The sequence below is a fragment of the Ochotona curzoniae genome, unplaced genomic scaffold (genome assembly GCF_017591425.1).
Source record: "Ochotona curzoniae isolate NIBS_2020 unplaced genomic scaffold, NIBS_Ocur_1.0 contig_3332, whole genome shotgun sequence".
In the NCBI taxonomy this organism is placed as follows: domain Eukaryota; kingdom Metazoa; phylum Chordata; class Mammalia; order Lagomorpha; family Ochotonidae; genus Ochotona; species Ochotona curzoniae.
This window is the reverse complement of record NW_024465816.1, coordinates 1,749,038-1,772,871: the sequence shown is the minus strand read 5'-3', so window position 1 is coordinate 1,772,871 and position 23,834 is coordinate 1,749,038. Positions and strand designations below refer to the sequence as shown.

Below are 23,834 nucleotides of genomic sequence, written 5' to 3'. Positions count from 1 at the left end.
GCACCATGCCTCTGGTGCACTTTTTGAGTATCCACCCTGTTTCCGGTCTGATCCTCTGAGTATGAGCAGAATCTCTGTTTAACACAGGTACAACGATGTGCTTTGCTTCCTTGAACCTTCAGTCTTGCGTAGGTGGGTCTTGAGAGCACTGGTGGAGTAGCCGGCACTTGTCCATCAGTCACAATGAACAGAGTTCAGACTTCACTATTGGCTCCCATGGTTCCAATAGATTGATTTTCTTACCTGAAATGACATTGAACGTCTTGCCTGTAGCTTTCGTTGTAGCTCTTCCTTAAGTGTATAGTTTACCTCATGTTTGAATTTTATGCTTCTTTTGAAAGATAGTTTTGCTCAGAAAACAAGTTTTAGTCACCAGTGTTTCTTTCAGAACCCTGAGTAACACTACCTTTATTCCGGCTCCTGTGGTCCTTGTTGGCTCATCTGCTACCACTCGAAACTTTCCTTCACAGTTAATCGCCTTAGAGTCCTTGATACGACTGATGTTACAAAACTTGAAAACCAAATGTTCAGATTTGTCTTTCTGTCTTTGTTTACAAAGCTGCTCTTTTCAGATCTATAAATTTCTTATATTCTCTCGGTGATTATTTCCTCAGATATTATCTCCTCTTCATTCTCACTATTTTCTCCTTTGGAGATTCTAATTAGTTCTGTGCTCCAACTTTTCATCCTTTTTTCCAAATCGCTCAATCTGTTTCATCTTCTCACTCCCTGTTTACATGTGCTGTCTCCTAGGAAATGTCCACCTCTTCCTTGTTTCGATTTTACAACTGATTTTCTTAACAATGTTCTGACACTGTGTTGTTCAAAGAAATACTTGCTTTCTATTTCTTTTGCAATTCCACTTTTCTTTAAACATTCTACACTCTATAATTGATTGTTTCAGTGTTTGATGTGTTTGGAATGCATATTGCTTTGGTTTCTATTAACCCTCATGCGTTGATGCTTGACTGAGATGAGATATCAAGGCGTTGTACTTTATGTTAGTCTGAGTACCATCTAGGGGTCTAAATTGGCGTTTCTTGTGTATACTGCTTCGGGGCCCCACTTCTGAGGTGCTCCGTTCCATCCTCTGGATAGTTAGATTTGGCTCTCACACCTCGCCAGGGACTCGAGCTGCCGCTTTGCTAGCCACATCTGTTGGCTGGGTGATTCTTCCTATTACACTTATTGACTGCTCCATGGACGCGTTGGCATTTGGTCTGTGCGTTTTATCTTGTGTTTTCCCTCAAAGATTTAATTTTCCTTACTTTGAAAACTTTAGAAATGACATAAAAGTTATTGTGAAGGAGCTATTGTTTTCATGAAAGAATGCCTTTCCTATTTCTCTGGGTTTTGTTTTGTTTTTTGTTTTTAAGTCCTGGGTTTGTGGCTGTGCTTGGAATTGCTGAACTTGCCAAGAACTAAAATTCCCAACTACATAGACCACGACTTAAGTTATTTTAAAATTGGAACATCAGAGTTGGAACACTTAAATTTTGTGTTCAAAGTGGAGCATGTACCAGGACTCAACTGATAAGACACTCTTCACTGATTAGACCCTGTGAGTCTGGCAGGTTCTTTTCAGCCTGTGAGCTACAAATAAATGTTACCGTAGGTGAATAACATTACTTAGAATTTTAGTCTTAATGAATGGTAAATTAAGGCCTTAAACTCCCTTGGAGAGGCTAGCATATAAATTTACTCACAAATACTTAGCTAATACAGGGGGAAATACTCTGGCTAACTGTAACTAATCCTCAGGGGAATTCTGTCATTGTTGGCCTGCTCTCAGTAAGTTTGAGATCTTTATCTTATGACCTATCTTAAGTGAAATGTTATTGATTATTATAACTTGCTAAGTGATTATCACTCGTCCTTTTGCTCCAAAACTGAAAGTGATACTAAACAGTTAAGGGATCGGATGTTGTAAATAAGATTATGTAGTCTATAGGAGTGAGCAGTACCATCGTTAAGTAGAGTGAATGCTTCATATAACCTTGATTTGGAAAAAAAGCGATCTATAGCCAATATGAAAAAACAATCATAGAATTCCAAAAGTGTAAAGAATGAACAACTTCTGCCTATGTTTAAATATATTCTTCATTTAATAGGTTGTACCAAATAAATTTTGATAACACACACATAAAAGTTACAGCAAAATCTTTGAAAATACCTTCCCGCTTCTCCCCACACAAAACCAGGCAACTAGCATTTTTCATTAAAATCCCTGAATTAGCTAGGATCCCATTAAATTTTGCAGCATAGGAGTCAGTATGTTTATGTAAGGTTTCATTGTGTAAATGCCACAAGTACCAACAGGAGAAGGAAGTGAAGGAAAGGGCAAGAATCAGGCAAGGATCAGTAAAAGAAACTTCTGCACATTTCCAAAGTTGATATTCAGGGATATGTCAGCTTGCACAAGTCTTCTGCCTAAGCTATGGATGAGGCCCTCCTAGGTTCTTCCTCAGGAATTATGTCTCTAGGGAAAAGGGAAATTAACTCACATGGCTTTAAACATATTCGTTACAGTCCCGTGTGCCTTTCAGCCCTCGTAGGTGCAGTTCAAAAGGCTAGATAGTCACACTGCGTATTTCAACTGAAAATGCTGAATGAGAGGGCTAATCATGACTTGCAGTTTCTGCCTTTCAAACCCAAATAATGAGTTAAAACGGTTCTTAACCATTATTTACAATTACGGAGTTCCAGATCCAGGAATGTTAACGTTTCAAACATTATCTCTGAAAAATCTAACAAAAAGCGTAACTATTCCCTTTTAGTGATTTAAATCTATTGCTCAGGCTTCTATTCACAAAGAAATCTAAACTAAATCTTAACATCTCCTCTTATTCCAAGACATTTTGTCCCATAGGAAACATATTTAAGCTTCAAATAGACTTATGATGAATGATCCATGAGACTTAATTTCACTTTAATGTTCACAGTCAAGTGTCCCGTACCGGCAACTAGCATCCATCATCTCTGGGGAACAGAGTGTAAGACAACCCAATCGTCTTGTTTTTTTTTTTTTTTAAAAAAAACAAAGTAAGGAAATTTGTGTTATCTGAAAAAGATCTCAAGGTTAGGAAGGGGAAAAGGTGCTTAAAATGTAAGAAAAGATCTTGAAATATTTCTTTTCATCTTTGACTTTTTTTCTCTCTCTCTCTCTCTCTTACTTCTTGGGGCTTGAAAAATCCGATGAGAATCTTTAAATTATCTGGAAGGTGTCCTGGGGAATTAAACTTACCCATTTCTTCAAAGAGAGAAGAACTAGCTACATTATGTGATGAATAAAATATTTTCATTTCAAATTCTCTTTGCCTTCTCATTCTGTCAGTGCTGGAATGGAAGGAAGGACAAGGAAGACCCTCGTCTTCTATGGCCTGCGATGAAACGAGGCTTTCATCACAAGATGGTTTCTCCAACAGTGTTGTTAGGAGATGGTTAAGAGCAAGAAGTATGAGAATCCGTATCATTCTGTTAGAAAACCTTCTGTCCAAACCAGGGCTACGTGGTGTTATCCGTGGGAGTATTCTCCACTGAGGGAGGCTTGTACTCGGAAGAGGACAAGTTCTACCATGTTCTCTGGGAGAATTCTTTGAGATTTAACCAGGATCGACATAATCCCACAGCCCACCGCCCTGCCTATACTTCATCTTGCACTAACCATGATGTTTATGATCTTGCTTTCCGGATGTAGGAACTAAATTCTACTGAGTGTGTTTTAATAGGCGTGCAACACAGAGTTAAAGCAAGAAATATCGACGTTTAAAAAGGAATATTCTGGGGAAAGTAAAGTGCAAAACTTTGTGCCAATGTTTTACAGAAAATAATTATTGAGTGCAAAGCAATGCGTTTTCATTGTTACTATATTTCTGTGTTCATTTGAAAACATTTGTGTGAGTGGAAGATGTTCTTCAGGAAGTTTTCAGCAAGTGGCTCTTGATCGCTTTACTGCTGCAGAGAAAGTACGCCTGGCCCATGTAGAGCTATTCCCATTCATATTTCAGAATTTCAACACATGTCCATATCTAAATTAGTGGAATTACTCTGCGTGATTTAAGGGAGAAAGGCTAAGTGATCAACACACATTTCTTATCTTAATAATGCCAAAGTTTTATGTATATCTGTATCTTTACACACCATGTGGAAGTAAGGAGCAGGCACATAATTACAGATTTAAAATAAAATGAAATGTAAGAAAGAACAAGATAATCAGATTGCGTGGTGACAAGAGGTGGCCTCCCGCCAGGCCAGGGGAGAGCTGACTGCGAGCATGCTCAGACACATGGGAGGCACCGAAGTTGCTAGATCAGAACTCCTTGTGTACCAGAAGGAGGACACACCAATAACTCCACACTGAAAGCGCCGGGATCTTGCTGCTACGAACCGTCTCTGCAGCCTCAGTAGGATCACCATACCATGCTCTTTGTACTTCACTTCTTCCTTCTGATCAATGTCAAAGGTAAGCTTGCTGATTTCTCACTTTCAGCGGATGCGTTTCCCAAAGAATATGGGATGTCTTTTTCCTCCCGTGGCTGATTGCCGGGTCACAGGGGCACACACCAAGCTTGCCTTGTCACTGTCGTTATCACTAACTGCTGGTAGCCTCATGCAGTCACCCAGCGATTTCTGGATGCTACAAATTATTTTTTTTCCGTGGGAATGTGCCTTAATCTATTTACAAAAGTTGTAGATGAAATTTTTTTAAGTGTGCATCAATTATAACAGACAAGAACTTTTAGTATTTTTAAAATACAACAGATGAATAACTAAGATTTCACCTCGTTAGAGTTCAACCTGTTGAAATGTATTCATAAAATATTTGTTGGTTACAAACCAGACTTCGAAATTGACAGTTAACAGGTAACAGGAAGCCACAGATAAATCTAAAGAAAAACTATCCCTTAGAGTAAATCTAACTCAGATAAAATTGTTAAAAAGTATGCAAAAGAGTAGGTAATTCTCCATTCTGTTTTTAATTTGGGGAAATTTTTATGTCAAGCAGACTGCTAATTCTATAAAGCTGACTTCCCCCCAATTCCCCCCAAAAAACTTAAATCCACCTGGTTTTAAAGAACTTGTTTTGCCATAAGCTTACACACTTGTGAATAATCTATTCCTTGTGTTCGAAGTCTGCTAAGTTTTGCCTTACTGTCATTCCAAATTGCATGTATTTTAATTTATAAGTTTTCATAAAGATATGCTGAACCTCTCAGAAGAAAAGAAACTGAAATTATCTTTATTTTCTGAGAACTTGGTTTAAAATTTTTGAAATACTCAGTTTTATGGAATGAATTCCAACTGGACATTTTTAATCTTAGAATGAATTATAATATTTGTGAGCAAGTGTTTAATAACTTCTAGCAAATGAAAGATTTTTGAGGTATTAAAATATTTAATTTTTATTTAGAACCTAAAGTGATGGTAAAATTCAGTTCAACTTATTTGAACATATCATCTCAGTGCTCTATGAGATTGTTGTTTTGTATTTTAATCTTCTCACATTAAAAAAAAACAAGTATTTTCTAAGGAGAAACAATATTGAAAGTTGCATAAAATTCACATACAGAAAACATTCTATTTCTTTAAGGTATGAACTGAGACATTTAGGTTCTATCCACATTTGGAATATGCAGGATTTTTAAACATAAACAATTTAGAAGTAGTTTCTCAGCTTATCACTCATCTGTGTCATTAAAAGATGATGTGATTAACGATGGTACAGTTCACTGGTTTCTTGTACTAACGAACTTTTACTAATGCATTTAACTGATTAAACTCAAAGAAATGTCAACCACATAATTCGTATTTTTTAAATTTCTAGCACATGTCATATTTCAACCAACCACATAAATATTTATTGTAATTCTTATGTCATCACCTCACATTACTTTTCACTGTTAAAGTATTATACTTAAAGGGACTTCAAAGTAATGCCTATTAATACCATAAAAAATAACTTTTGCTAGTTATAAACCAAATACCTGTCTTTTTCACAGTTGAATTGTTGAAAGGTAAAATATTAAGGCAGTTTATAATAAAGGAAGATCATTGGGAATTATGCAACTACTGCTTTAAAAATTTAAGTCACGAGTTGTGATGGGTTCTTAGCTCTGAATATGAACATTTTAAAAATTATATGATTACCATCCCTCTTCTGGCCACGTTGAATCTGGAGGGTCCAACAGAGGATTGATATTTACTGTCATTAACTGATGGCTATAGAACCTATCCTATTGCTGCATTTCCTGTTATCATTGTTAGCTGGTTTCAAAGCACTTAAATGCAAAGGTATTTTCGTGGACTGTTAGGGATAATATTGCAAATGAAAAACAATTTTATCTGGGAAAATAAAGGAAAACGTATTGAGCATTCCGCCTGTTAACTCCTGATTGTTACTCTTACAAATAATTTGCTAACCTAAAAATTCGGACAGGAGGGCCCAAGCAGCACTTCTCGCAGTGAGCAGTGTTGGACTGCCCCCTAGTGGCCGCCATCAAAGCAAGTCGGCGCCTGACTCAGTTCAGTTCCTCTTGGCGCCTCTGGCTAGAGCAACAGTTTTTGCTACATTTTCGTGTCACTCGATGTCATTCGTGCTGCAGATGGCTGTGAAAATCAGTTATGGCTCAGAGCTGACTTCCCGAGGGCCTAGTGCGGCACCTCTAATGAAGAAGAAACTCATCCGCTTGAGGGTGACGGCAGCACGCTGTTGAGAGAGGAGGGCAAAGTGACTGTGTTGGGAGCGGCACTGTGTGGAAAAGCAGCAGCTGAATACATCTCACCACAGATGTTTCCTCGTTTGCTCATCTCACTGTGAACAAATATGACCAGATGCGTGAAAAAGCAGGTTAAGACCCCCACTGGAAGCCACAGAAGTGCCTACCACTTGAGAGAGAAAGCGAGTCGGCTGCTTTTCCAATAAGATGATACTGGAAGTACTACATTCTGTCATGAAAAATAATGGCCAGAATAACCCTCCACCACAGTGGTAAATGCACAAAATACATCAAAGTGAATATTTGTTTAAGCATCCCTAGGGCTTGGCTGGCTTCTTTGATAAATAAACAACTTAACATGCATGAAGCAAAATGAATGTGCTTGTTTTGAATGAGAAATAATAGTGACCTTGGAAGCCGACTTACTAGAAAATGAAAAATAAACTTTGCAGGCATCCAGTTCTCACTTTATACTCCTGGAAGTGAGAAGTATCTTTCTAAAAATCTGAGCTTAAAAACTGTTTGTGGTGAAGGTCAGTGTTGGGACATGCCCCTTGGGATTGCAGCTCAAAGCTGAAATCAAGCAGTTGGATTAGTGTTCATGTAATAAGCAGCCTTTTGAATGTTTTAGAAAGAAATATAAATAAAAATGAACCATATTGCAAAGTTAAAAGTCTTTCAGTTCAATATTATAAAATTAGAGCTTTCTGGGCCCAGTGTGGTAGCCTGGCTGCTCAAGTTCTCACCTTGAATGCACTGGGATCCCATATAGGAGCTGATTCTAATCCCAGCAGCCCTGCTTCCCACCCAGCTCCCTGCTTGTGGCCTGGGAAAGCAGTCGAGGACGGCCCAAAGCCTTGGGACCCTGCACCCACGTGGGAGACCCGGAAGAAGTTGCTGTCTCCTGGCTTCGGATCCGCTCAGCTCCATCCGCTTGGGCAGTGAATCTTTGGACGGATTCTCTTCCTCTCTGTCTCTCCTCCTCTCTGTATATCTAGCTTTCCAATAAAAATAAATAAATGTTTTAAAACATAAGAGCCTATTTTGTTTTTAAAAATATCAATGAACATGGAATATGGGCTGCAGTACGATATTCCCACACACAAGTCATAGCATGAAAAGACTGCCTTGTCAGCTAGCATTTCCATTGTGACTCAGCTTCTCCTTCTCTCAGCTGTCTTTATACAGTGTGGACTGCATGGCTGTGACCTGTGGTTAACCCAGCGGGTTGCAGAACCTGAGCTGTGATAACTTCTGTCTGTGTTTTGGTCCTCATTGTCCTCCCTCTGTGCCTCTCCTTCCTTAGTCCTTCCCACTCTCTCGTAATCACGATGCTAATTCCCCATACAGCGTGCACACAGGAGGGAGAGGATGCAGTGCTTATCTGTTTCCCAGAGCCCCTTGGTCTTCAGCCCCCTCATTTTGGGGCAAATGCCTGGATTTCATTCTTCCTTTCGCAGCGTAATATTCCACTGTGCATAAAAGCCCTGCGTTCCTCATCCGTTTACCCATCAGTGGGCTTGGTGGCCTTGCTCTCCTCCTGCTCTTGTACGCTGTTCCGGGGAGTGGCCCTGACCTCTCTCTCCCCCTTCTCCACATCCCTTCCTGCCACTCTTCTTCCCTGCTGCTTCCCTCCACATTTCACCTCTGCACACAGCTCATCTCTTCCCACCATTTCTGCATCTCATCTGCTTGCTCCCCTTCTCCTGATGTCCTTCCCCTGGGCTCTCCATCTCCCATCCCCTTGCCTGCTTCCCACGTCTCTAGCTGTCTGTTCTCGAGCTCTGGCTCCACCCCAACTGGCTCCCATGCTCTGATCCCTGCACATGCTCCGTGCTGATGGTTCCTTTAACCTCAGTGAAGACTTCCTCCCCCATGAGTGCCTCCCCTCCACTCCCCTGCCTGGGCTGAGCATCCTCCTTTCCTGTTATTGGTTCTGTTCCTACTATTTCCTGCCATTTCTGTGGCCAGAATGGCTGAATGTGTGCCCAACCAAAACCAAACGACTATCCCAAAGTCTTAGTACCTCTCTTTTTGTTCGTTCTATGGTGGTTTCTTCATGATCCTGAAATCCTGAAAACTGCATATTTGAATGCCTATAAAATCTGGGAAGAACTGACAAGAGGCTATTTAGTGTCACATTTGTAATATACTTATTGCCAAACTTCATACATTGTGCTGTAGGCAACCACTAACCTATTTGAGTATGGAATTTTGCTCCAGGCCTATTGGGAGATGCAATGGAATTTATAGGTTAGGTATTGTATCAACTTTTTAAATTAAATGATTATGTGCATAAGTATGTGCATGTTTGTGTATCTGTAGATGTGTGTGAAGACTCCACTCTATCTAACCTAGGGATTTCTGCTGAAGTGGTACAGGCCAGAATTTGTTATCAGCCAATTCAGAGCATCCCTGGACTAAGCCACATCCTTCTTACCAGTGGTAGAATTATTCTTGTCATTGCTCTAGGAAATTTGATGTTAATAAAATTTGTTTAGACAGGAAGAGACAATTTTAAATATTCCTTTCTCTGACTCTAGTTTACTAAATCTGTTGTTTTTTTTTTTAGTCCCCATATTTCATTCCTAGAATTTCAATCGTGTTTACAGTGATCTGTTCTTGTTTAATAAACTTCCATTCTTTTTCTGAGATTTATTTTATTGGAAAGGCAGATCAGATGTACAGAGAGGAGAGACAGAAAGATCTTCACTCTTCTGGTTCACTCCCGAAAGGGCTACAATGGCTAGAGCTGAACCAATCCAAAGCCAGGAGCTTCTTCCAGGTCTCCCACATGGGTGGGTGCTGAGTCCCAAGGCTTTGGGCCGTCATTCACTCTTCCCCAGGCAGTACGCTGGGTGGGAAGCATCAGAGACAGGAAACAGTGCCCGTAAGGGATCCTGGGGCTTACAAGTTGAGGCCTTAGCCATTGAGACATCATGCTGAGCCCTAAGCATCCTTTCTTATTTTATGCTCTTTGTTCCCTAAGTTCTTTGACAATTTTAATCACACAAATGTCAAATTACTTTTCCATTTATTGATGAGGCAGAGACACAAACATGGAGAGTTTGCTAGAGCTCCCGTCTGCTTGTCAGTACCCACCATTGTCAGCACAGGGACAGTCCAAATATAAGAGCCAGGAATTAATTTGGTGTTTCCCAACTACTCAACTACTCGAGCCAATGCCACTGTCCCCAGCATGTGAATCGGTGGGAAGCTAGAGTCAGCAGCTGAAGTGGGCTAGGTAGTGTGGAATGTAAACCTCTTAACTGCTAGAGCAGATGCCCACCCTAAGCTCTATCACCAGGTCTGACATCATGATGCAGTGATTTAAGCTATTGCCTGTAATACCAGTATCCCATATGACTGCCAGTTCAACTTCTAGTCATTCCACCTCTGATCCAGCTCCCTGCTAATGCACCTGAGAAAGCAGTAAAAGAATGGCCCAGGTGTTTACGGCTTTGCCACCCATGTGGGAAAGCTGGATGGAGTTCCAGGCTTCTGCTTCAGCCTGACCCAGCCAGTCATATGGCCATTTGGGAAATCAAGCCAACAGAGGGAAGATTGTTCCTTTTCTCACTCCACTTTGTCTCTGTAACACTTTCTTTTAAACAAATACATTGTAAAGTAAAAGCTCTAAAACTACTTCATTTCTCAGGTATAAATTTCCCCTTTGTTTTGACACCTGGGGCATTTTCTAATGTGGGAAGATTTTTAACTTCCCACATGTCCTCATAACTGCCTCCACATAGCCCATGGAGCGTTCAGATCAGAACCATGCTTCGAGTTAGCACCATGGGGGCATTTTCTTTGTGTGTGATCAGTTCTAAAGCTCATGCCCTACTGGCAGAGGTAGCACCACTGCTTTGCCAGCACCTGCAGGCAAGCGGCATCACTCAATTCCCAGTGTGGAGTGGACAGAAGAGCCGTTCTGCCCCCTCTTCAATACGTAAGGCTTGGTTCCAGCACTGGGCTTCAGGTAGACTTTTTTTTTTTTCCTGCAAGATATACTGATTTTTGTTGCATATTTTATATATAGCAGGATTGCTAGTTGGGTTCATTTGGATCATTTAACACATGAATTCTTTGTTTTAAATTTGAGGGTTGTAAGGATAAATATTTGTTAAGGGAAGAGCTGAACCTAAAATGTCTAATAATCTTCACTCAGCTTTTTAATATATGGAATGATTCAGAAACGATGACCTTGTAAGGTGTTCCTACAGTCTTGATGTCAGTGGTCACTCCCTGCTTCTACAGAAATGAATAAACCCAGAGCGTGAAGTGTTCGAGAGGAGGCTCCTCTGATTAGGGGCCATGTTCTCTTCCCCATTCACCACCTTGACCTTCATTAGCTCCTGTTTTGTTCAATTATGGTCCAGCCAGACAACACTGAATAGGGCACTACCTGCTTCTTTCTTTTTATTCTGTTTGTTGTTATACCTTGAGAAATCCGATCTCACCCACATAGGCTAAATATTTTATAACACCATAGATACTTATTTCACTAATTTCCTTCTATTTTTACCTTCACAGTTTGTAAAAAAATTTAGAATATATTCGCTTCTATATTCTGCCATTGAACACCATTGCAAAAAATCCCTTCAAATTATGCCTGAGGGTGAAACAAATGAGACAGTCTTTATGCAAGCTTCCTTACAAGCAGGAAACATACTGGATGACACTGAAAAACCTCTGTGCCTTTATCTTAGGCCATTTTCTTTATGATTATTTCCTGTGTTAAAATTCTGTTCTTACTGTAATAGCTAAAGCTAATGTTGTCTACTTAGAATAGTAAGTTGGTGTTCCCTAAAAGAACAGGGTTTCCACAAACACTATGGGATTTTTCTCCACGGTACGTTGTAAGTTTTTTTAAAGTTTGTACACTGTGAAGACCAGACTCCCAGATCTCTGCGGGCTACCTTGTCCTTCTCAAAAATTCACTGGAAAATTAAAAGAGGCTTGGCCATGACAGAAATGTCATAATGTAAAAAAAAAAAAAAAAAAAAAAAAAAACTTAAATAAAAAAATTAAAAAGCAACTAAATCACCAATAAAAGGAAAATAAGAAGAAAAATTAGCATGAAGTATCTTTATGCACTTATCCAATGTCACAGTCAGCAGGTGAATAGCAAAGTTTGACCAAAACTAATCTGGATTGGGATTGTTATTGAGGGCTCTTTGGGCGCTCTCTCTCTCTCTCTCACACACACACACACACACGCACGAGTATATGTGATTCAGAAGCACAAATTACACACAAAGAACTGAGTCCTTTCCTAGCCACTGGAAGACGCAACATCAATGAAATAAATTTCTTTCCATTAGGAGTGCACAGCAAACTATGGGAAACATAAAAACATCTAAAACCATAATGAAATGCCATGAGTTTTCTGTAAGACATTTTGGGAAGAAAAAAGAGGATGTTGCACTTGGAATATATCAATAAACTTTTCACCAAAATGATTTCCAAGATGATTATCAATGATGGCAGAAAGCAGGATAAATGGTGTTTCTGATACAGAGAGCAGTACACATTACCATCTAAGTCTCTTATTACCGTCAAAGTCAGAGCTGCCACAAATGTTTTATCAATGGCACCCAAGAAATCTATAGAAGGTGAAGACCTGCCCACTGACTCAGCTGGGGCTGAAATGATTGTGGCTACTTCCATGTTTTCATTTGCTAGTATGCCATAGAGGAATGTGGCACCATTTTTAAAAAGTCAAGTAACAGAGAGAAAGAGAGACAGGCAGTGGGGGAGACCTCCATCAGTTCACTACCCTTATGGCCAGTCCAAACCAGGAGCCAAGAACCCCATCTGAATTTTCTTCAAGGATAGTAGGGGTCCTGGTACTTGGGCCATCTTCCCCTGTTTCGTCAGCAGGGAGTTGGATCAGAAGGAAGGAAGCCGGAATGTCAACAATTACTCCTCTGCAGATTCCAGCATCCCCAGAGGAAACTTAACCTGTGCCACAATGACACCACTTTTTAAATTTTAATCCATTTCCTTTTTGGGTTGTTTCTCATCTGGGATTGTTATGAATGATGCTTAATTATTCCTAATTTTTAGTCTTTTCTTTTCATTTTAGTTAAAAGGCACATGAGGGTCCTAGAGAGAAAGATATTCCATCTAGTGATTTATTCTCCAAGTGACTGCCACACTCAGGGTGCACCAGCCAAAGTCAGAAGATCAAAATTCAATCCAGGCCGTCCAAGTGAGAGACAGGGACCCAAGCATTTGAGCTGTGGTCTTTCTCTCAGGATGAGAATTAGCAGGAAGCTGGATCATGAAGCAGCCCCAACTCTAACCAGCACTAGGATACAGGAAAGGAATGTCCCATCATTAACTGCTATACTAGAAGCCCACCCCTCTGTGAGTATTGTCACATGAGTCCCTAGTCCCACCTGTTGTGCATGCCTATGCGCATATTCCCAGGAGGAAAACTTGATTCTTAGGATTTGCAAAGCTTCAATTTTGGTAATCAGTAGTGATATTAAGACATATGCATGAAGACATTTGTGTTTCTTTGGCTGGGAACTGGATGCAATGCCTTTTCAGATGCTTCTCACCAGAGTGTTCAGTCTCTTGCCTGTTTTCCCATTCCTTAATGACTGGTAGCTATCCCCATATAGTCTAACTAAGACTTTGTGCAAATATCTTCACTCTGTCGCTGATATTTCCACTCTCTTACCTCTAAATATCTCTTCTATTTTTAAGCAGAAGTTTGATTTTCATTTGTGGCTAGTGCTTTTGTTTGACTTTGCCTTTATTTTTTTTTTCGTGTTCCCCTAAAGTTTCTTAAATTATCTTCCAGAGATTCTATTGTTTAACCTTTCCCATTTAAACCTATAATCCCTTCATATCAACCTTCGCCTCCCATCCTGCTCTGCCATGCCAGTGACCAAAACTTCTGTTCTGTCCAATTAATCTACTTTCCAGTCTCTACCCCAAGAATACCCTACCTGACTTATTGTACCTTTATAGCAAGACTTGACATACAAGAGACACAGTCACTTGCCCTGTCCTTCAAGAGTGGCCAGCTCTTTGTGACTCTTAACTTACCACATACCTTTCCAAAGAAACAGACCCACACCTGTGCTTGTACATGCTCAGATCTGGGCTTTGTACTGAGGTTGCTTTGAGTGTATAGCTCAATCTGGAGAAAAAATTAATGTAATTAAAGCATTAAGTCTTACATTTATTAGGCCTTTAATAGCTTTTAATAATATTATGTACATTATGTAAATGCCCTGCACATGTTATTAGATTCATTCCTAAATATATAACACTGTTGATGTTAGACTGTCTTTGTTAAACATTTTAATTCCTAATGTCTTGTTGTTAATGTATAATTGACCTTATAGAAACCTTGCTAGATTAACTAACCAATTAATATTTTTGGATATCTTATGTTCATAGATCATTCATGAATAATGACAGCTTTATTTTATCTACTGTGATGGCTAGACCACTGGTGTACTTCCACACTGGCTGTGCAAAAGCAAGCAGCCACAGAAATAGAAAACCCTCACAATAACATACACTGTGCACTAAGGCTGTGTATAGGTAACTTTTATTAAATCAAACAAATTACCTGCTCCTTTGAGCTTGCACCATTATTGTAGAGTCAGCGGCTGCCCTCCCTGGAGGCTCTCTCTCAAGCAAAGTTACAGTCAAGTGACAAGCAAGGAACAAGAAGGCACCAGCTGCGGAGCAGAGCGCTCACCTCCCTCGGAAGGCTGGTCCCACTGGCAGATTCTGTTTTCTCACACAGGGTTCCAAACACTGTGTTCCAGACTCCTGCTGTTGGGGAAAAGCCTCTTACCCATCCATGAGCATGAAGAAGTTTCTCATAGAACAAAATGTATTCTTTTGAAGGGCTTGCCTCTTCTTCTATGAGTGTGTGTGCTCTAATTTCTAACAAAGAAATGGTATTTTTTTTCTGATAAATGAATATGAAATGTATGGTAAAAAAGTGGTAACACCTTTGAATATTCTCATTTAGCAAAAAAAAGAAAATCTGCAGCTTTTTACAAGTTCATGTAAAGTATGTCCTTGATGTCACTGGTCTGAGTAATGCAAAAGAGTGGATAGCTCTGACCTGATGTGCAGCATGTGTAGAATGGGCAAAACCAAAGCAGCTGATTAATTCAAGAGATCATTGGGGAAGAAAGGAAGCTGCAGACATTATGAAGGGAGAGAAAGCCAGGAATAGTGAGAATTCACAGCTTAAAGGGAAAGAGCTTTCATCCAGGGGGACAGATGGGGACAAATAAGATGAGGGCTACAAATGCTGAATGGATGAAGAAACCAAAAGGACTTCAGTGAATTCATTGTTTCCATGAAGCATCAAGGCCAATACTGAGAGTTCCGAGTCAGAGAATGGAAAGGTGGTCAGGAGGCAGAGGGCCTGGCTTTGTGCTTCCTCTAAGAAAGCCAGCCATGAAGAGGAGTAGAGCATCAAGCATCTTCGTTCTACAGGCCTGGAGATATGACAGGAACTGGGCAGGTTTGCTTGGTTGTTTGGTAATAGAATGAATGACCTGAATAAAAAAAAATGTAGCATAGAGGCAAACATTTTGAAAATGTAGAAGGAAGAAATTAATGGAGAATCTGAGGAAAGGTATACAAATGGAACATAGAGCAGACATAGGAAGTTTTACTGTGGGCAGGAGGGGAACCTTCACCATTGGCACATCGTGAAATATGTGTACCAGTCCAGAATGTGGTTTCTAACTGGCTTGTCAGAAGCAGCCTGTACAAGCATGATCCTCTCTCTGTGCAAGGCACAGCCATCCAAGGTATATGCAACAAATCAGTAAATGGGTGAGATGAGGATTTGGAAAAAGGTTTACCAAGAGGACAAATGGACAATGGGCTATCCTGGAGACAAGCTATCAACAAATCAGAGCATAGAAGAAAGAACACTGAAGGAAGATGGGATCTCCTTCTCTCCTCTGTACATTTCCTGGGCCTGGTTTCCAACAGGCCTCATCTTGTCTCTCTCCTTCACAGCCACACTTCTCATTTTCTCCTCCCTTCATCCATCACTGTATATTCTCAGAACTTGCTGTGCTCAGGTAGGATTTAGGAAGAAGTAGGCTCTCATGGCAAGTTGAAAAAGTGAGTATTTAAACGCCAAAAGACAAGATGTTGATCTAAAAGAATGCACGCCTAGGGTAATGTTTCTGATCAGAGATTGTCAATGAAAAGACATTAGAAGAGAAATTTTCAAAAGAGAAATGGTGTGGGTCAACAATAAATCATTCCCTCCCCCACAGAGAAAAACACAGAGAAAAACACTTGGCTTTGGTAAGAGCAAACAACCAGTGAGCAAACAACCATCCTGAGGCCTTGCTCTGGGGTCAATCTGCTTATTCCAGAAGGTGCTGGAAAGTGCAGCAACAGCTGCCTGAGAAGCAGCCACAGCACCTCCATCTGTCCCCAGGAAGCGAGGCCATCTGCCATCATCCAGTTGATGGATCTCTACGATCATTAGCACCAGTGCTTGTATAATCCATTCACGTTCTCGGTCACACCAGCTTCACATGCTTCTGCGAGTCTGGCTTAGCTTTGGTGTCCCAAACTCCTGCCCTTTATAAAATGGCTTAATTTGCTGATCCAGGAGAGGCAGCAGGCCTCTCTCACTTAAGGAGAACCCTTGGCAAGGCTGTTGGGGGTCACCACAGGCAGCTTTTGCCTATAGCCCAAGGCTTACACCCGGACATTTTCTCAAGAATCAGAGTAGAAGTGTCTTTGTGTTCTCAGCCCACATTTACTCTATCCCTGGAGATAGTAATGTAATGTAGACCCACTGAGATGGTAACTGGATTCCTTCTACCCATGTGGGAGACCTGAGTGGAATTTCCAGCTCCTGGCTTGATTCTTGGCCCAACCAAAGTCATTGTGGGCATAGGAATCTAGCAAATGGGAGTTCGTTTCTGTCTCACACACTCTCACTTTCTTCCTCTCTGCCTCCCCGCCCCCCCCCCAACTCTGCCCTCTCAAATACAAATTATCATTCAGAAGATTAGACATCATGCACTAAAATAATACCAGGCAAGCTCAACTCACAAGAAAATCAAATGGGAAGACATAGGAAGAATTTGGGCACAGACACTGCTGGTTTCTGTTATGTGATAATCTTATCCTCTCTTTTGCACAGATTTTGCGCTAACTAAAAGCAATGTGGTCATTCCTTTGTGCCAAAAAGGATATTTTCCCTGTGGAAATATGAGCAAATGCTTGCCACGTGCTTTTCACTGCGATGGTGTAGATGACTGCGGGAATGGCGCTGATGAAGAGAACTGCGGTGAGTTCTCCCTCTGGGCTCCCCCAATGCTGCCTGCAATCATGAATCAGAAGGAACGGAATTATAATGAGAGTTATTATGAACTGCAAGATATGACTTGGTATTCAATAGGAAATCCTGCTGCAACACAAATAATCACTTCCCAATTTCTGTGTGGCAATGACCTGCATTTCCATGTGTTTAGACCTTAACCTGTCCTTGCATGCTTATCCATCAAGTGGTTGACTATTTGATTTAGCCATAAGAATATCCAGTTAGTATAGACAAGCCCAATTAATTGGTTGAAGAGCTGTCTAGTTAGTGCCCACTATGTGCCAGGAGTTCTGCAAACCCCCAGGACTCAGGGGGCCCAAGAGAGACAAGGATCTCAACCATGTGGGTTTCTAATGGCCAAACTAAACCAAGGAGAAGGTAAATATGTACATAAATAAGTTAAAGTATCTCCGAGAGCAATACATACCATGAAGAAAATAGAATAGAATCATAACATTGGAAGTTATTGGGAGAGGGGTGTTCAGAGTAATGGCTCAATTGGATAAGTCCCTTTTCAAGCACTGGGATAACGTATTGGGGCTGATTTGTGTCCCAGCTGCTCTGCTTCCTATCCAGCTCCCTACTTGTGACCTGGTAAAACAGTGGAGGATGGCCCACAGCTTTGGATTCCTGCACCTGTGTGGGAGACCTGGAAGAAGCTTTTGGCTATTGGTTTCAGATCTGCTCAGTTCTGGCCATTGCAGCCACTTAGAGAGTCAACCATTGGACTGAAGATCTTTTTCTCTGTCTGTCCTCCTCCCTGTAAATCTCCCTTTTAACAGAAATAAATAAATCTGTAAAAGGAAGATAGAAAAGGAAGTTGTTTGAAGGGAAGCATCCCTAATGATGCAATCAGAGAAAACCTTTTCCAATGATGACATTGGAGTTGAGAAGTAAATGAAAAAGAAAACTGGCATGAAATATTTTGGAGGACTAGAATTCTTGGCAGAGAAAGCAGCCGGTGACAAGGCTCTGACGATGAATGAAACAAGACAGTGTATTTCAGGGACAGGAAAGTCAGCATGACTTGAGCAGAATTATCTAGTTTATAAATAGAAAATGGAAAAAAAAAAACAAGAGTGAGTCCAGATTACATAGGGGTGTACAGCCCAGTTTTAAGCACAAATATTGAGACCATATTTCTTATAGAATCTAGCTTGTTTTTTCTGTGGGGGAAAGTGATGCCAGAGGTTGACATGTCTAATTGGAACCCAGACTTCCTAAATCTAAAACAATGCCACATGTTGTTTTCCCCACACAGAACTATCCTCCCTTTGGCATTTACTGCCCAACCAGCAGTCAGACTGGGGCTCCAGGCCCAGGAATGCCAGGCATCTGGCTCTCAAGTCTGCGCTTCTGCCTCTGCATCCTTACACATGCCTCCTTTCCAGGGAAACCACCTCCTGGCCAGGGTTCCAATGCAATACTCCTAACCGGCCTTTAGGACAGAGTCCAGGTGTCATATTGGCCACATGGAAGTTTGTCACCTGTCTAGACTGGGAGCGATTCCTCCTTGTAGCCACAACACTTCGGGTGTGCCTGTGTCAGCACATGCAGTACCCTGCCTCGTCTCTGTAGTTGCCTTCCAAAACATCAAGGGTCTCTGCAAAGAAACCTGTGTCTTCTTTGTTTTATGTCAGCAGAATCAAAAATAGTAGCGTAGCCGAAAGGTGCTCAGTGTTCAATTATGGGGGAAACCCTTTTGAGTAGCCACGAGTGAGTTCCCCATATCCTCAGCCTTTTCTCTTTGTTGCATGAGTGTCAGAGACAATGAATATTAGTCTAAATCCCGAGGATGTTCTGAGCATAGATTTAATAAGCCACATGAAGGTGCATATAATGCTATTGAAGGTGTAAGGGTGTTATTAGCTAATATATTAATGAGAGTGAGAAATTAAAGAAGTTAGAGAATGAAGTAACCTGAAGACAATTATTTTACTGTTTGGCTTGTAGAAATTTGAGTGTCATAAATTGTGATTTGTACAAGCTTCAGGATAAGACATTATAATGCATATCTTACCACCTTTGTTGTACATGTTTAAGATGCTTCAAAATTAGGCCTTCTTTTTGTGGGCTAAATTTTTTACCCCCAAAAAAGAAAGAAACTTGGCCAATAAGTAGATCACATGAACACACGACAAATTGAGAAGTTGTTTCACCAGGACTCAGTACCCTTTATTAACATTATAACTTTAGTAGCAGTAGTGGTTTATAATACAGTTCCATAGACTCTGGGGTTTCCTGTCCACCTCCCCGAGTCCCCCCACCCCCTATTGACTTCCCCTCTAGTATCACAATGGGTAATCCTTCGTGAACAGTCCTAAGTCCATCATTCTGCTATTGAAGTGTTTCCATGGACAATGTCAGATAGTCCAGCTTCCTTGTGTCAGGCAGTATTCAACAGTTTCACTGAGAGCCCATCTTTGGCCTGCATGCAGAGATGCACCCTGCACTATGTCTCCACATCTGGACCTGTCAGTAGCCTTTAACTCTACTTAAAAATATCAGGTGACATAAATTTTATCCTAACTCATTATTTCCTTCAAATATGTATCTACATGTACTTGTGCAGAAGATTACACATGAGAGAAAGAAAATTTAGATTATATTTTCTTCTGAGATCCTCAAAGATTTTCTGAGATTTAAAATATCCTAATTAGAAATAGGTGATATATTTCAATGAATTTATATAAAGTAGTTATACATTTGCATTGTGTATTTTGTGATCTATGTACCTGAAATATTTATCATTGTAAAAAGGGAAGTGTTGCAGATGTTTGCCTACCTTTTTCTCTCATACTATCCATTTAAAGCCTCGATTATTCTATTCTGTGACTTAAATCTTTCATTTCATTATCACAGTTTTATATGTTTGGCTTGTAGCATGATGTGTGCTTCCTAGAATGACTGACATGTGTTAATCACCATTTCACAGGTGACACTAGTGGATGGACAACTATATTTGGCACGGTCCACGGAAATGTTGACAATGTTACAGTAACACAGGAGTGCTGTAAGTGGTGTTGGTTCAAAGACAGTATCAGCATGGTGAGAAATGTGATTTGTAGTGATGGATTGATATGGGTACAACAGTCCCCATTAAAGCAATGGTTACCCTATCCATGCTTCCAGTTACCTATGATTAATCACAGTATGAAAACAGTGAGTGGATATTTTCAGTGACAAAGATAGATAATATTCACATATGTTTTATAGAAATGTACTGTTAAAATGATACTATTATTTGTTTTTTATTTCTTATTCTACCTAATTAACACATGGAACTTCTCCGTAGCTATGTCTATATAACAAAAGTATAGCACAAATAAAATGGCACTATTTATAGTTTCAGGCATCAACTTGGATCTCAGATTATACTCTCTGCAGATAATGGGATCCTCTGTATATGGTGAACTTTTTCAGAATGTAGATTTCAGGTCAAAGTATCTGACTCTGCTATAGTCTGTCTGTGGTTCTGAAATTAGTGAAAGAAGAAAATGTCCTTCTTTGAGTCCATATTGAAAGATTCCAGGTCCTACTTAATGTTTTAGGAGTACAGTGACTACTAAGGTGTGGCTTCAACCCACAGATGCTTCATACAGTAACAAAAAGCTAGATCGTGGCAAAATCAGTGATGCTACCGTATAAGTGCTGAAACAGAGGAATGATATTTACCCAAGGGAAATGGAAACCCATTGGCATAAATTATGGTTCTCTATGGAAGGGGAAATGTTCCCAGGAAAGTTGCTAGTTGAGGTAGACTTTGAAGTCTTGAATCAGTAGGGAAGAATAAGAGGTAGTAAGATGAATTGGAGAGTAAGACCAGCATGACTAGAGTAGGAAGGCGAGTGCATACTTCAAGATACCTGTTCACAGTGATTCCCAGTACATGAGGAAGAGACACAAGAGCTGTGCCACGGCTGGGCCAGTGCCCAAAGTGCTTTATGTATACCCTTTGGACTGCATATCCGTGCATGTGTATGTATTCATCCATAATTTACGTATAAATACTTGTGTAGATTAATCCACAGTTGCATATATGCATTGATATATATATATAATATATATATGTATATATAAAATGTAGTATAAATACTAAACCAATGGTATGTAGTCATCTCTCCTTGTCCATGGGTTCCACATCTGCCAATTCAACCAACTATGAGTTGAATATATTTGGAAGAAAAGTAATACTATAGTAGCATTAAAATGTTTCCTTATTCCTTAAATGATCTAGTATAATAACAACCATATAGCATTTATATCAAATTGGATATCTTAAGTGCCTGGTGAGGATTTAAAAGTTTATAGGAGCCAGAGTATAGGCTCTCTGGAAACACTGTACCATTTTATAGAACGGACTTGAATGTCTGTGGATTTTGGTCTACACAGTGGGAAGAGCCAATGCATACTCAGAGTTGAATGCATTGTGCATTTTATGGTAGAAGTTAATAGTTATCAGTTACTGTATGCACAGACATTATGTGTCAAGGTATAGATGAAAAAAGGATAAGATTTAAAACTATGTTACAGAACGTTTTCTTCCTGAACTACAACAGCTTGAGTCACACACACACACACACACACACACACACACACACCCCTCATTTTGTAGATTAGCTGGATACACAGAAAGCAGCCATTGAAGCAATAAACTTTTGTGTTATTTATTTATGAATAGGAAAATGCCTGTAAGTAAGATTCTTCTTCCGTCAAAACTGGAGAAAACGAAATAGAGCAGTGAATCAGTCAGCACAGCTTTGCCCTGAAGACGGAGGCATCTTTGGTATCTAGTGGGGAGGGGCAAGAACACTGCAGAACATCCTGCAGAGGCCAGGACAGCTTCCTCAATAAAGAGGGATGTGACACACACTGTCCTTGTGCTCAGGCAAAGGAGACAGTGATGACTAGAATCTAGAATATACCACTGAGAAGAGTGAGGTAGAGAGAGATGCATGAAGCATTTCAGCAGGACCCACAGGCAGTGGGAACATGGTTTACCTGCAGGTAAGGGAGGATGGAAAGTCTTGCCCACTGTTCTGGTGGAAGCAACAGATTCTTTTATTTTCTGTTTTGATCTTCTTGGGAATAAAACACAAAAAAGCATAAGTGAGATGATATCTGACCAGACTGTAATAGTGGCTGTAGCAGAACATGTAGCCAGCTCTTTTCACAACTCCTAAGTTTAAAATATGAAAGTTTTCACTTTAACCTTAATCAGCAAGCATTTATGAAGCAACTGCCTTGTGCTAGTCAATTGAAGTAACCCAATAATATTCATTGATTTACTCAATCTTCTAATATTTTTCAATGAGAATTTAATCTTGCTTTGCTCTGTGTTTTTAACGCAATGCTTCTTTAATGAATACTGGAAACTAAAACTGAAATAGACACCATATTGATCTGTACTGATTTAAGGAGAACTCTTGTTTTCTTTGAATAAATCCATTTGATAAGGTATATATAAACTCATAAAATTAAAGTGAAAACAGAACAATGTCATTTATAGAGAAAGTCATACTTAAACCAAAATACTATTTTTCCTAGTGAAACGTTCTTCTTTTTACCCCTAGTTCTAAGCCAATATCCACAACATTGTAACTGCAAAGAAACTGAATTGGAATGTGTTGGTTCTGACTTAAGGATGGTGCCAACTCTTTCCTGCAATGTGACATCACTGTGAGTACAGCTCGATTCTTGATGATTTTTGTCCCTAAAGTCACATGAAAACCAAAGGAAACTCTTTACTGATGCTATAGAGCCAAATTATGAAATGAGAGAAAGTCTATTTAAAATTACCAGTCATCAGAGAATTCTGTATGCTTCCCTCCTGTGGGGGAAAAAAAAATGCTGCAAAGCACAGTATGTTGGATTAGCCTCATTAACATCTAGCTCAAAAACATCTGTGGTCTAGAATTCTTATGTTTGTTTGCTTTCTGATTTATGCATGGTGACTAATGTGCCTGTGCTGAAATGCTCTCTAAAAGGAAGCACACTCACTTATCCCATCTCATTTTTAATGATGATAACGTATCCACCTTTGCAAAGGTATAAAATCTAGCTGTCTCAGATTGTGCAAACTTCTGTTTGCATACATTTCTAAGAGCCTCAAAATTGGCAGCAATGTCCTCATTTAGCTACACATAGTTGGAATATTTGGTTATTTTTCATTTTGTTTGCTGTATTTTGCTAACTTATCCATGAAATAAAAGAAAAAACAGGGTGGGGGAAGTCACCATAGGCTTTCCATTGTGTGTAAGAGAGACAAATAGGCTAATCTTGTCATATCTTTGCAAAAATAAATTTTTAATGAACATTCGATACTTACATGGAAAGCTTTCAGTCATTGTCATGCTCTTTGTTTTAAACACTTCAGAATAGCATCACATATCTTCTTTCCAAGCATGTTGCTTCTAAGAAAGAGTTTGGCCAGAAAAATCCATAATGAAGTCTGTTTTGCATGTTATTTTAGGTCTCTTAAGAAAAACAAAATCCACAGTCTCCCAGATAAAGTTTTCATCAAATACACAGAACTTGAAAAGATGTAAGTAGATCTTAATAGGGAATTTATGGGAAAACCCTGGTGATGTTTTATTTAAGATGTTTTTGTTCTAAAAATAAAATATAAAATTTATTATCTCCATTGCTAAATATATTCCTAAATGTGGTTAGGATTAGAAATAGAGCATTTAAGAGCATGTTATCTTTCCATTTCATAATTTAAAGCAGCTGAACAGATTTTAACTTCTTCAGAGTTAATTTGGACTAGAGTT

At 39.8% G+C, this 23,834-nt stretch overlaps 1 protein-coding gene across 2 annotated transcripts in view; it reads left to right on the top strand.

The window, feature by feature from the left end:
* The first annotated feature begins 4,384 nt into the window (after positions 1-4,384).
* RXFP2 (relaxin family peptide receptor 2) overlaps positions 4,385-23,834 on the top strand; it is a 55,284-nt gene continuing 35,834 nt past the window's right edge. For both annotated transcript variants that reach the window (XM_040979895.1, XM_040979896.1), the window contains exons 1-5: positions 4,385-4,462; positions 16,882-17,028; positions 19,997-20,074; positions 22,635-22,740; positions 23,534-23,605. In XM_040979895.1, coding sequence (XP_040835829.1) covers positions 4,420-4,462; positions 16,882-17,028; positions 19,997-20,074; positions 22,635-22,740; positions 23,534-23,605 — 446 coding nt within the window. In that variant the 5' untranslated portion in view covers positions 4,385-4,419. The remainder of the gene's footprint in view (positions 4,463-16,881; positions 17,029-19,996; positions 20,075-22,634; positions 22,741-23,533; positions 23,606-23,834) is intronic.